Raw genomic sequence first — 13,524 nt, 5'->3', positions numbered from 1 at the left:
AACAACAAAAACATAAAGATGATTTGAAATATAATAAATAACTGATATCAGACATACAGTTACAGTGGAGGACAGTTTAAAGACCTAAAGATGCAGTATACTGTAATGTCTGAGGCAGCATATGACCACATCTCCTCTTCAAGGCCTTGCCATGGACACTACCTGGTCAGCGCTTCATACAGATGAGGTCAATTATCCAAGTCAGTGTGCAACCGTGCATTTTCTCTTTGTACTGACTCTGTCCCACTGGAGCATGACGCCTGCAGAAGCACATCTTACCACTCTCACCCACATTACATTTAAGTGGCTTAATGTTGTTCTGCAGGGTCAGGGCCCCGTCTGCCATTTGGATTAGTGCGTCTTCCAGACTCTGGTGACACCATCATGCCCAATGCATTCAAATCAGAGTTAAAGCAAACACCTCACATATAGACACATCAAACTGGCCTGACACACTACTCAGATGCTAGTGCTACCAGTCCAGACTATAAGGAGTATTCCACACTTAAGATGGGTGGTTTGTGTGCCAAGCACCTTTCTACTGACGGCAGTGATGGCTACTATAAATAGTTAAACTGGATTTCAGCAACATGAGCTCACATTCAGAGAAAACATTGTTCTCAGTTTAATCTGTTTGGATTAGGTTGGCTGTGTGAGACTGGTAGCCGTGCCCTGCTCTTCGCCTCTCCATAATTGCATCTTCTTTTTGTAGTTGTATACTTTGACTGGAGCGCTGCCGTGCTTTCTGCTGTCCTCCATTATACACAAAGTAATGACTCATGTCTGCTAGGCTAGTACATTTCACTGCTTTATAAAGTGAAATAAAGAAAGACATGGTGTTGCCTTGTAGCTAATTTGTTTTGTGGATGAGAACACAGTCCACCTAAAATGACCAAAATAAAAAAGTCAGATGGAATAGATGAGTTGCTTCTCTCACCCTCTGACGCTTAAAGCAAGCTGTACTTCGTAGGTTGTTAATATCATTCCCCAGCTATGACTATTCAGAATTCCAGGATGTTTGCACTTCAAGGGCCATAAAAAGTATTTTCCCCTTCCCTTCCTCTTCCCGTTTTAGAGCCAGGAACCTTAAATGGCATCCAGCATTTTAAACCTGTGTTTAATTATCATTTGTTTGCTATGTTTTGCTCCTGTGTTAGATTATGTGCATCATCATTAGAAGATGTTCTTTGTAATTCTGTTATTCCACAGGGATATCTGTCGTATGTGTCACCATAGCAGAGAGGACCTCAGACCTACAGACTTCAGTCTATTTCAGCAGTCAGTTGTGTGCTGGACCACTAAACAATGGGCAAAGGTGTTGTGTCAAGACTGTGTTAAAACATAGACTATAGTTTGTTTCCATCCCAACTGTTGTGTCACTGTGTGTGTGTGTGTGTGTCATAACCGTTCCTACATACATTCATTCTGAGCAGAACTAGCATTCTTATAATTTTCAGCAAAATCATAATTATGCAAGTTTAAGGTTGTGTAAAGTGTAATGAAGAAATATCTTGAGTTGTGGACATGGAATTTCAAGCCCAGGGACTCATTACTGTCCATTTGTTACAAATGAACAAAAACATGAACTGCTTTCTGCATCATTTTTCTAGTCTGAAATTTGCATTTTTGTTTTTTCACTAGTAAATCAATATATGGGAAATTGGTGATCATTATATCAGCTTTCAGCAGTAGCTGATCCAGATTGAAACCAAGCAAGGCTGATTGTATTGTCCTATTTGTACTGGCAATAATGATCCAGACATCCCTTGTACTGTTTAGAACAACAAGGCTGATGTAAACATGCAAGTACATTTGTGTTAATGCTTAAGGGCGTCTGACGGGCGTCTGACGGGCGTCTGACGGGCTAGCAAGGGCGCCTGGCTCTATGATGACTGATCAAACAATATTCACACACACAACACAAAAAACTCTGCTCCTCAAGCTAACAAGCTCCCCTTACATTTCACTGCATCTGATGAAGGAATCTGTCTCCATGCATAAGTCTGTGTCAGATCAGTCACAGCAGTGAATGTTAGGTTTAACATAAAGAAAAATAACCTGTGGATATAAAATATAAAGCTTAAGACACAGATGTGCTAATATCCTATCAGAGGAACAACATAAACAGTGTTTGTGTTTATACTTTATGCCTGATTGCACAGCAACCATTTGCATATTATAACAAGTGCCTTAGTAAAATTTGTTGAAAAGTTTATACTTTTGTATATAAAATGGCTCTAAACCGACTAACTGGAGGCGGTTAGTGTACTTTAAAGCACAGTAGTCGACATTTGTTTGTAGATGTTACACTGACATACAGTATTTAACAATAACAGACAGTGACGATATCGCACCGCTTACACAAAAAGGAAGCCAGGAGACATCTGTATCTCCCCCTGTGAGCCGGCAGTCACAGAGGCTGGCAGAAGACTATGCGGCATGCAGGCAGTGTGTCTGCAGTGCATGTTGTGCCTGCACATTTTATATGTCAACTAGCACACGAGCTCAGGCTGCGACCCTTACGCACCTGCAGTAAGAGCTACAGAGTGACTGTACTGTATAATATGGTGGCTCAAATGGTCACCTAATGTCTGCACATTGTCCTGTGCATGTACATATTTTTCTTGATGATTTGATACCAATGATCCTTGTGCACTACAAAGAATTAGTGGCACTGCAACATAAAAAGTAGGTGGCTTTACCACAGGCCAAGTTAATGTTCAGAATAAATGATGTACTAGATGTAATTTTGGCAAACTTGTTTGTTGAGCAACACTAATGTTTAGTTTGATGGTCTTAGTCTCTACAAAACAACTCTGTTATGATAAAAATCTTTTTGAAAATTATGTCAGATTTATAACAAGTAAATAATAGGGGCTTGTGTTATGCTTACTTTTAAAGACTTAGCTGTTAGGCCTTTGTTGTGTTCATTAGTCCATGTGCTATTTGATAGGGTAACTTGTAAAAAGGTCTGTAATTTTGTCAGTTTATCTTATACTGCCAAACAAATAATCACCCTGGTCCTCTTTGTGCAATGACGGTGATGCGTATTCCTGAAATAATTAATGTAAAGCTTAGACTGTGAAATGAGGTTCAGATACATTTATAATGCCCCATGTACAGAACTTATAGAAACTGCCCTCAACTAGTCAAAGTACTAACAGAGTGGTTCAGGATCCATCTTAGAAACAGGGCAAAGTCAAATATTTGGCTTTGATCAGTCTTAAGTGTAGCATACAGTACACAACACTATAATGAACAGAATACAGCCAGTGCTAGCCAATATGCACGTGTAGTTCCTGGTTTGAAAATGAACCATAAACCATCTTTATTGAGGATGTGATTGAAAACTGAAGTAGTAGAAAACCAGACAACAGTAAGTAAGTAACAACAACTAAGGCACAGCATCCAGGACCATCTGCAACCTCCCAGTGACCCACAGCAGGAAGCTGTCTGTGCAAAATCAGCCAAACATTTCCATTAGCTGCACTCTTCAAACATGTGACTTTTCAGATAGCTTTACACAAAGATAATCTACCTTCCAGAACAAAAGTCCAATCAATAAGGAACCACTGAACCATCTGTTCACAATCTGTTCACAATATAGGCCAGGAAATGATGCACTGGCCGTTGCTGGTGCTGCAGTACAATGCAACACAGAGTGACATAAGCAAACAAGAACATGCTGATTCACATGTGGCTCACACAGGTTCCCAGCAGCAGCCTATACGCCGTATAAATTCAGATCAGAAAACCAAAGAAAGATCACTAATCCTCTAAACAAAAGAGCATGAATTCTTGATTCCAGATCCCAGCCCTGAGACTGCAGCAGACATGCCCACCTGCTACAGGGCCACTTAGGAGCTAAAATGGAGAAGTGTGTGGGTTGGCTGAGGAAGCACTACAGAATCATAGCTGAAGGCTACAGTGTATTAATGTTACTGTTGCTCTTAAACAAGGCTGCAAATAAATGTCTGTATTCTCCTTGACGGGTGAACAGTAAAACAGAATATATTATAACAAAGAGAGCATCCTGGTTGATCAGTACAGCCCCTCTGTGATTTAACAATGCACAGATGCTGGCTGTGATGGAGCAATCAATTATTCAATTGCTCCCAGCCCCGTCGTTGGATTATTGGGGATTTCAGATCATGAAAAAAACAAGACGAAACAAGACATGATACTATAAAAAGAAATGAATGGACGGATTGTACTCACATGAAATCTTAGCAGGAGGGAGTGGAGTGTCAGCATTGCAGGCCGTGGAAAGAGCTTCCCATTGTGAGTGTCCCAATCCTTTACAACAAAACCTACGGCCCGAGCGACAAAAAAGAAAGGGCAGGGTCTGTCTCGGAGAAGATGGGGACAGTAAGGAAGAGCGAAGGGAAAGGAGGAGATTAGGGGAGTGTCTTACACATGGCATTGGTCGGATGGCCGATGGGAGGAGCAAAGGAAGCCAATAGCGTACAAAGGGGGCGTGGAATATGCAAAATAGACGAAATCTCAGGGACGGACAGGGATACAGTTTGTCTTTGGTGCAAAGGGGTTTGGCTTCCTGAGATACCGCCCAGGTCCCTTAAAAGGACAAAGGATGCAGTTTATTACCGTCAAGCTTTGAAATATAAGGGTACAAAGAATTACTGGAGTGTAAAGACAGAAGATACCGCTGAAACCGACAGAAATCCCATATCTAACTGTAGTTTAGTGGCTTAACAGCTACAGATCATGTTTAACATTCTTTTAGAACTTGCCTCAAGTTTCTTGCCTTTTAAATTATAAACAAGGAAATTGCTATTTGGAGGCTATGATGACAGAAATGAGAGGGTTTGGGGGGCAAAGAGCAATGTGTGTGTGCAATCAGCTGGGGAGTCCCACTTGTTCAGGTAATGCAGTGATTTGGATGTCAGGTGGTGTATGGGGGGCAGGAGCAAAGTACTTAATGCATCTATTTGAATTTGTAATAATTTTGGCTGTGTGTAAAAAGGAAAACCACCTGGAATTGTGATATATAAGGCAATTAGCTCAAGCTTGAGATGAATGGATACAGCATCCCTCTGAAGGTTTATTTCTGGGGGGGAGGGGAATAGGTCAACATATATAAGCTAGGTAAAGACAATGATAGGGAGGGTGACCGAAAAAGGCGTGAATGAAAAAATCTCGTGTTGTACTGTAATGCAGATGCACTGGGTGAGGCTGCTGTGGTGGTGCAGGTGGGTGTGGGGAGTTTGTTTGGGGCGGGGCTTGGGGTGAAGAGCAAGCACACTCATCTCTGGGTTTTATTCTGGAAGGTGGAGTTGCCATGGAGACTGCTTCCATCCTAGACGAGGAAGATGGCTCCAGCAGTCAGGCAGCAGCAGCAGCAGTGAGCAGGTCACACATTGCCAGGACTGACAAATCCAAAAAGAAAAATCTTATAACATGGTTTCTAACACATTAATTACTGAAGAATCCACATTTCTAACTACTTCATCATATAACAGCATTAGTGTATGTCAGACCTGCTTTGAAAAAAAAGATGTTTTAAAAATAATGGTTTTTCCTGACAACTTATTGAAAATATTTTCTTTATAACTACTTTTACTGAAGCAATGATAATGCAAAAACTGTTATAGCTTGCAATTACTTGGTAATATAATACAATCCAGTAATGAACAGCACATGTTAAGGCACAATGTCCTACATACAGTAGTCATTTATTATTGCACTGCCATTTTCAAAGAAGTTCCACACCCAATAAATTAAGACACAGCTGCATAACAATTTTGCAACAACCTTTCCTCACTATAGATGGTATATTGGTGGCATTTTGACAGTTCATTCAAGAGGTTTAAATTATTTTATGGCTCATGTTCAAACTAAGATCAGGGCAATAGGATAATAGGATCTTTTTTTTCCCACCTAGAATGAATGAAAAGGTGCTGCACAGTTATGTAGTGAGCACAAGGAAACCTTGTATTTCAGTTGTCTAGATCAGGATTACAACAATATACAATACCTCATAACATGTTTTTCACAAGTGGAGTGGACAGACATTACAATGCTATGCTGTGTTATTAGAATCAAAACTCTATAAACAGAGCTATAAATGTGTGGTTGATATTTTTATTTGTGAATATAAATGCCAAATGTGAGTCAACTGGGCACTTCAGTGTTTTGTTAATGTACCAAAATTCTAGTATTCCTGTATATTTATTCATCATTCCAGTGCATTTAGAAAGAACAATTTGACTACTCACAATTTAGTAACAAATAATCTGGAGCTCTATAATTTCACTGGGTATCCAGCTCAGTATCAGGCTGTATTTTAATCACAAATATAAAAAAAAACATTCCAGTTGGTGTTCACATGAGAAAAGAACCCAATAAAAGGTCATTGTTGCACTTCAGTTAGAACAATGGCTGTAATCCTAAAAAGCTAATTATTTAACTGTAATATCAGCCGCTAAGAAACGTTAGTAGTTGAACTTGCATTTTGATCTCTTACTTGTATCGACACGAGCTTTTATCTGCTCCCAGCTTGTAGAGACATGGCAAACCGACAGGCAGTGTATAGAGGTGAATAGGGAAGATGGAACTTTCCATCATAATAGGCCACCAGATGTTAGGCCTTAAAGCACAGTAATTCTCAAGTTAACCTGAGATCAGCACCCTTCACTGTGCCACTGACAATTCCTAGTTCAGCTCTGCTCAAATACAAGCGGCTTTTGTAATACTGACCCATTTAAGGCTGAAACAATAAATGAATTGTGTGCGACCCTGAAAGAGTCCACGATCTTCCTTATTGCCAATTTTCTGCGAAACAACAAAAGGATGATAACAAGACAAAAGGTATTCATCACTGTAAAACTGACAATAACAATATTGTATTCGGGTATACACAGTGCAAGTAGTTATTTATCAAAGTATCAAAAATAACTGTTGTATTGTGCCATCTAGTGGTAAACATTCAGAATAGCCTTTCCTCAAATAAAACATTCTCAAACTACATTCCTAGAAGCCTCACTCCATCTCTTTACAACCTTATCAATTTACAAAAGTAACATAAAAGATAACACTACACTGTCATCATGATAAGTTAATTACAACATTAAAATTATATGCATTTCCCTGACTATAAAATGTATTTGTTTCAAAGCCTATACACCAGAGCCAGTGCAGTTATGAACAGCTTCCTTGCTACTCTGCTGTTTGCTCAAATCTCCAAGGCGTTTTAAAAAGCTAAAAAACAGTCCAGAGTTCTCAGCCTTATTCCATGTACTCTTGGGGGGAATATTTTCACTATTGCTCTGCATGTGGTTGTCTGAGGGCTCCACTGATTTGCCTTCTTGTTTTTGCTCCCCAGGCATTTCATCTGCAGCCTGTGTGGGGCAAACATTTGGCTTGCTTTTCTTTTCTGCGGCTAGAGAATTCTCATCCAGAGTACCAGGTTTTTTAAAGCTGTGAGATAAGTCAGTAAAATCAAGCATTTCTTTGGAGGGATGGTGTTCATCACCGTCTGCTGGCAGTTTCCCATTTTCACTTGCCACAGGATAAGAAGCTCTGACTGGAGTGCTGACTTCCTCTTCCTTAGTTTTAGAGACTTTAGTAGGTACAGTATGGCGGCGGCCAAGGTTACATGCTGGGGGCGACTCAGTATCGAGGAATAACTTAACCAAATCCTCATCAGCTGGCTCTCCAAGATACCCTTCTGTGTCCTCATCGACGGTACGCTGACGACGCAAAGTGGTATTTGCACCAGGAGATTTCTGACTTTCCAGAGTATAGTCTATCGATGAGATACTGCCACAACTGTTCTGAAAGTGCAAAACTTTTTTAGATGCTTCACGTAACTTTTGGGCCTCCTCCTCATTATTGTACTCTAGATCCTCCTCACCATCGTCAGTGGTGGCTGAGAAGTTGACAGAAGAGGAAATGCTGGGGGTCACTTTGGCTGGGTGTGTATATTGTCTAGAGTTTGCTTTTCTGGAAGTTTTCATCTTTTCTTCATAAGGAATGCCACCTTTTGACTTGTTGTCCATGCCATTGGACTGGGCTTTACTATGTGAAGACTCCTCTGTGAGTTCAACAGTTGAATTCCACTCTTTATCTATATTAGAGCCTCCTCTCCTTTTCTTTCCAGTGGGGAGGTTTGCCTGTGCAGTAATCTCTGATAGGCTTCCACTGTTGGGGCTGCCACTCACAGGACTTCCATGGCTAGATGACGGCATTCCAGATCTCCTCCGAGAGACACGATTGGTAAGGTAGTTCTGTAGTACGGATTCTAAGGCAATACCATCCATTTCCTTGTCTCTACTAGAGCAGGTCGCTATGGACCTGCGCTTGGCAGTGCTCTGTAATCTGTCTCTCTGCCTCAACTTCACCTCCGCCATCTCTCGAGCCTTGTTTTCCTGCAGAAAATCACACAGTTAATGGATCGAGCAGGAGTGTTTTTTTTTATATCTTGGCTAATGAAAGCATACCAGGAAATAGCCTCACCTGCACAGCGCGCATAAATTTCTCACAGAAAGAGTTGAAAACTGAGCAACATTCTTCCAGTTTGAACTTGTTTGGATCTTCACAAAAGTACTCTGCCACAGAATCACTCACTGACTGCAATTCCTGAAGATGAGTCTCTATTTCTGCCAAGCAGACCTCAGCTTCCTAAATGGAGCCCAAATTAAAACATTAGAGCATGTAATCCTCAAAATCCACACAAACTGGGCTGAATTTCCCAATAGAATTCCTCACCTTTAGAAAATCCTCCATCTGTTCCTTTAGGTTTTCCTGTTTCAACATGTCTGCCTTGGCATCTTGAACTTTCTTTACCTGTCTTCCAAACTCAGCTTCAATGTCACCTTTATTTATTCTGAAAGAATAAAAGAAAACAAAGCTTTACTATGAAAGAACAGCAAATAAAAGAGGGTTAAAACGTGCAGAGTGTCTTTAAAATAAGCTTATTTACTTTGCAGCAGCTTCAATGTGTTTGAGTTGTTCTGGAAAGTTAAGCAGGGCCATGTCTGCTTTCTGAGCTTGCTGTGATGAAAATGAAAGTTTGTATATAAGAAATCTTTTCAAATCACAATCATATCTTTACATGCTCAAGACTACAATCTTATCAAAGTGCTAAAATCCACTTGCCATCACAACATAATGCATAAGATTCATTCCAGGTTTGTTTGCTTTAGTATCCACCAACTTCAAAAGAGATGCCATTCGGAAGCCAACTGCGCTGCCGGCATAGCCACCCTGTGATCAAATAAAATATAATGACTCAGGTGTACAAAGACAACGGAAAGTCATCCAACCCTGCTATCAAATATTATAAACTCACAGCATTCATGTAATTCCCAGTCTTCAGTACCAGGCGAATGACAGAATGGAGACTGTCAGACTCCAGTAGCTCTAAAAGAAAACACACAAAGTCAAAATGGGTTTACAACTGTTTTTTGTTTTTTTTTAATCCCTAAATCTATTATGAGTCTTAGCTGTTTAAATTCCAGCAAAACAAACAATACCTTTTCCAGCAGCTGTCAAAGTGCCAATGAATTCTTTAATTTCTTCCACAAGGGGGAAAAATTCCTCTCTGAGCAATAAACCCCTGAGACTCACTTCATAACTAACAGACACAAGATTTTGATCATTAGTAAACCACCACTGACATATAAACATGTGCAATATGTGGAATGACATTTAGGTACCTCACCTGGGAATTCTGACCAGCAATAGCATAAACAGATCTGCTTCAGGAAGTGCAGAGTGATCACCCTTAAAACTGGCCAGCTGCTTCAGCTGCATTCAAAAAAAGCCCACAAATCTGGTCAGACTGTGTTTTATGAGGTAAAATTACAAGCAACAAGACTGTAAAATGTACACAACACATTAGAAAAAATGAGCAGCTAAAACAAGTACCTCCCCTTCATCTGGCAGCAGCTTGTACAGCTCTCTCAATTTTCCAGAACCAAAACTGTGGACACTTCCTGATTTAATTTGTTCAATCATGTCTTTTACAGGCCTGTGGAGGGAAGCACAGACAGGTAGTGTTCAGTTCATTAGTCACAAATTACCTTCATGTTTTTCTTCAGGGTTGGGACATTTTATGAGGAGTGTGCATCAGGTCAACACCACACATTTGCTTATTTGGAAAACCTACTGTAGGATGATGACACCAACAAGCCTCTACTTGCTTAAATAACTTTGTGAAACAGTAACTGCTCTCAAAAAACATTTGAGCAGGACATGAGGAAATGAAACAGTAACTGCTCTCAAAAAACATGTGAGCAGGACATGAGGAAAAAAAAACAGAAAAACATTTTTATGGAAGATTCATACATATGTGAATACTATAGATTCATCTTTTCTTCTCTGCTGCTGGGGACATTTCTGTCTGCTTGAGTGCACGTTTCAGAACATTAGAAATGGTGTGGTATCTTTCCATTTCCTGTTTGATCTGTTGGTATACCAAACAGCCTTAGGCAGTACATTTACTATGCCAACAACCGGTGTGTATGTTGCCTCAGTGATGTAACCAGTTGGAGCTGTAGAACAGCGTAGGTCAAACCTGCCAGGACATGCTCAGGATCGGCAGATAGCCTCGTTGCAGGCGGATCTGTTTACTTCATCCTGCGTTTCTTTACATTGGAACACAAAAAGAACATTTTGCAATACCATTCACACCTTAAAAATCCTATCACTGACTCACCGCTTGAATTGCTTTAGAAAAATCCCAATGTTCATGCTCCTCTTTGAGCTGAGGATGGAAACCTGGGAATGAAACAGACACAGATCTGTTTGTAATCACCTCGTCAGTAGCTAAGATAATTTCACTATTGGCTTGAGCAGTCTTTTGTATTGCAGATACCTTTGCTTTCCAAAGAGAGAGCCGATTCCAAAGGTTAAGAATTTTGAGAGCTGATTGTATCGAGCAACCAGGGCAAACATACAATTTTGCTGAAACATTTTCTCAGTGCCTTTCTTGGGTAAAGGGCCATAGATCAAAGGGTAAGTTTAGTAACAGGTTTAAACTGTTAGACAAATATATGACCTCAGCTGATCTACAACGGAAATTAGATTCTTTGCTTCTACCCGTTTTACAACTTGCTCCCAGATGAATCCCAATATAGTTTATTATGTACCTTGAATACAAAGCACAAGCAGGCTAGTGTACAAAACAGCACTGTGAAGGGACACAAGTATACCTTCCTTTAGCTAACAGATATGAAAAATAATGACACTCCATCCTTGTACTGAGTGATTCCAAATCAAAACACAATGGTAAAGCTCTGCCCAAGTAAACTGTAGCAGTAACTGCTATTTATTTCACTCTTACAAGGGAAGAGTGAAACAAATGATAAAGTGATGAAAAGTGTAGTCCCATTCCCTAAAAACCACATGGATTTTGATTCATGGTACATGCAGAATAAGCTTGAGGTGATCCTTATCTACAAGTTTAATGTCTTATCTGGGGAAAATGCTGCAAGACTGCTGAATGTTTATCTCAACTTCATGCCTAAAAAAAAAAAAAAAAAAACTAAATCAATCAAGCGCCATGTCTCAGCATTACACAAAAACAAAACAAAACAAATCAGCCTATTGCTACAAGCCAATGGAGGTAACGTGCCACTCTGATTCAGCAAAGTGTGACATTGTGGCCCCTGGATGGTTGTACTTACAGTGTCCCCTCCTGAGGCAGCAGTTGGCAGGCCCCTCGGACTCTGGCAGTTCAAGGCCTTGAGTTGTTGCTGGTCCTGCTTGTGGCTGAACAGCTCCTCCATGTGATCAGTGTCCAGCTCATATTCCCCATCAGTCTTATTTTCTGTCCATATATTGTGCTTTCCCATCACGGTGTGTTTGGGAAGAGTTTCCCAGTTAAAATTGCGCATTCTGGAGAGCCGGTGCACCCCCTTGGAACTGAGACCTGGGCCACGCAGGGATGGCAGGAAGCCAGGGGCTAGGGGTGGAGGAGGTGGGGGTGGTGGCAGTGGGGGTGGTGGAGCAGGAGGACCTCCTGGTTGCATCTTTTGTCAAAGCTCTCAGCAGGTTTTGAATGTAGTCATGGTCTCAGTTGTACATACAGGCAGGACTAGACCGTGTAAAGAAGGTGCAGTGAATATGATCTGGTTTGAATGGTTGTTTTAATCAGAGTGTGGTGCAGCCAATGTACTGGAGTGACTTGTCCAAAACGTTAGGATGATTGATGTATTCAAACTGAAAGAACAGGGTGGGGACACAGTTACAAATATTCCCATACACACTACAACTGTGAGCAACAGTGATTAGCAATGGACAAAGTATTCACTTTCGCCAGACAGAGTAGACTACTTCAGACTAATTACTGTAGTGCTACATTATCCATAGGCCTGTCAAAACTCATGAAAAACCCTTTTATGGCTAAGAAGAAGCCTAATACAGACGTTAACCTAGATCTATCATAATTGTGTTTCACCTTAGAAGATATTAAAAGGCTGCTGAGTGTTGAATTAGGTCCAGCAGACTTGGCTACTCCAGTAAAAACCTAAGGCTATGTAAATTAAACCATATGATTTTAAATAATAAAAAGGATCAATCACAGCTTTGAGGCCAGGTATTCTTTCTGCATCCAGTCAATCGTGCCGCATCGTGGCAGTTAATCTGTAAACGACTAAAACTATCAAGTGTTACAATGCTTGTTAGTATTATTGCCAGGTCGGCGTCCAGACCAGGAGATAAACAGACAACTCACCCCTGTTTCTGGGTCAGCAGCAGCTCTTCTTTTCCAGTCGCATTCCCTGGCTTCTTCTTGAAAGTACGGAGCGACATCAACCAAACATAACTTTCGAAACCTGCGCGTACACGACACGCCCAGGTAACCCATTTATGTGTAAGGCAGCCCACTATTTCCCGGCGGGAGGGGACTGTGGGGTGTGTTGGTCGGAGTTTGTGACCAATATTTTATGACTATATGAGCTCATTCTGTGACCAGTCACTGGATTTACAGACGCCTCCGGGGGATTAACTTCCTGACTAATAGGGTCGATTTCCTAAAGGTGTTCTCAGCAGGCTCCGCTTTTGCCACTATGTACTAAACCAGTACATTATAAAGTTCAGAATCCATTATTGATCATTCCTAGAGCTAGCATGGTTGAGTTTTGTCAGCAAAAAAGAACAACATTTTCTGAGTCAGGTACACTACAAAATTCCCTGCAACCCAAATAGTCCAAGTGCGGGCAATTCCAAGTTTTACTTATGTTAAAATGCCCCTTCTTTTAAGACTCTTCAATTTCTTGCATATACAGTAGCAATAGGTAACGTTACTGTTTGCCAATCTTTATAAAAACTTGAATTTATCAACTAATACTATAAATAAAGTGCAATGTCAAGTTGCTGAAGCCCACTGGAACCTTTTCTTCAAGAGAAATGGAATTTTCAATTCTGTTTACTTTTTCCCTGCCAAGTGCCCTGATGGTTTTTAACCACCAAGGGAAAGTTAACAAAGTATTTAGAGAAGACAAAAGGTGAAAATGAGCAATGAATTCACGACTTACTACACTGTTAGCTGTTTCACTTTAA

The 13,524-nt window shown here is 40.6% G+C and overlaps 2 protein-coding genes across 4 annotated transcripts in view; both read right to left on the bottom strand.

The window, feature by feature from the left end:
- The window catches only part of LOC109967499 (tripartite motif-containing protein 3-like), a 15,361-nt gene extending 10,989 nt beyond the window's left edge, over nucleotides 1–4,372 (bottom strand). For both annotated transcript variants that reach the window (XM_020613116.1, XM_020613118.1), the window contains exon 1: nucleotides 4,219–4,372. The gene's annotated coding sequence lies outside the window, so the exon portion shown is untranslated. The remainder of the gene's footprint in view (nucleotides 1–4,218) is intronic.
- A 1,170-nt stretch (nucleotides 4,373–5,542) lies between these two features.
- On the bottom strand, nucleotides 5,543–12,823 carry fhdc4 (FH2 domain containing 4). 2 transcript variants are annotated; one of them, XM_020613114.1, is made up of 12 exons: nucleotides 12,698–12,823; nucleotides 11,649–12,183; nucleotides 10,679–10,740; nucleotides 9,889–9,991; nucleotides 9,683–9,768; nucleotides 9,495–9,595; nucleotides 9,311–9,381; nucleotides 9,118–9,225; nucleotides 8,942–9,012; nucleotides 8,728–8,845; nucleotides 8,476–8,640; nucleotides 5,543–8,387 (listed from the first exon to the last, which is right to left on the bottom strand). In XM_020613114.1, the coding sequence occupies exons 2-12, from the start codon at nucleotides 11,991–11,993 to the stop codon at nucleotides 7,137–7,139; spliced, it is 2,481 nt and encodes an 826-aa protein (XP_020468770.1). In that variant the 5' UTR covers nucleotides 11,994–12,183; nucleotides 12,698–12,823; the 3' UTR covers nucleotides 5,543–7,136. The 2 variants fall into 2 exon arrangements, with proteins under 2 accessions (XP_020468770.1, XP_020468771.1); XM_020613115.1 differs by lacking the exons at nucleotides 11,649–12,183; nucleotides 12,698–12,823 and adding an exon at nucleotides 10,838–11,009.
- Between the last annotated feature and the right edge of the window lie 701 nt (nucleotides 12,824–13,524).

Source organism: Monopterus albus, unplaced genomic scaffold (assembly GCF_001952655.1).
Source record: "Monopterus albus unplaced genomic scaffold, M_albus_1.0 scaffold130.1, whole genome shotgun sequence".
Lineage (NCBI taxonomy): Eukaryota > Metazoa > Chordata > Actinopteri > Synbranchiformes > Synbranchidae > Monopterus > Monopterus albus.
The sequence above is the reverse complement of the archived record's forward strand: the minus strand, read 5'-3'. Positions and strand labels throughout refer to the sequence as shown.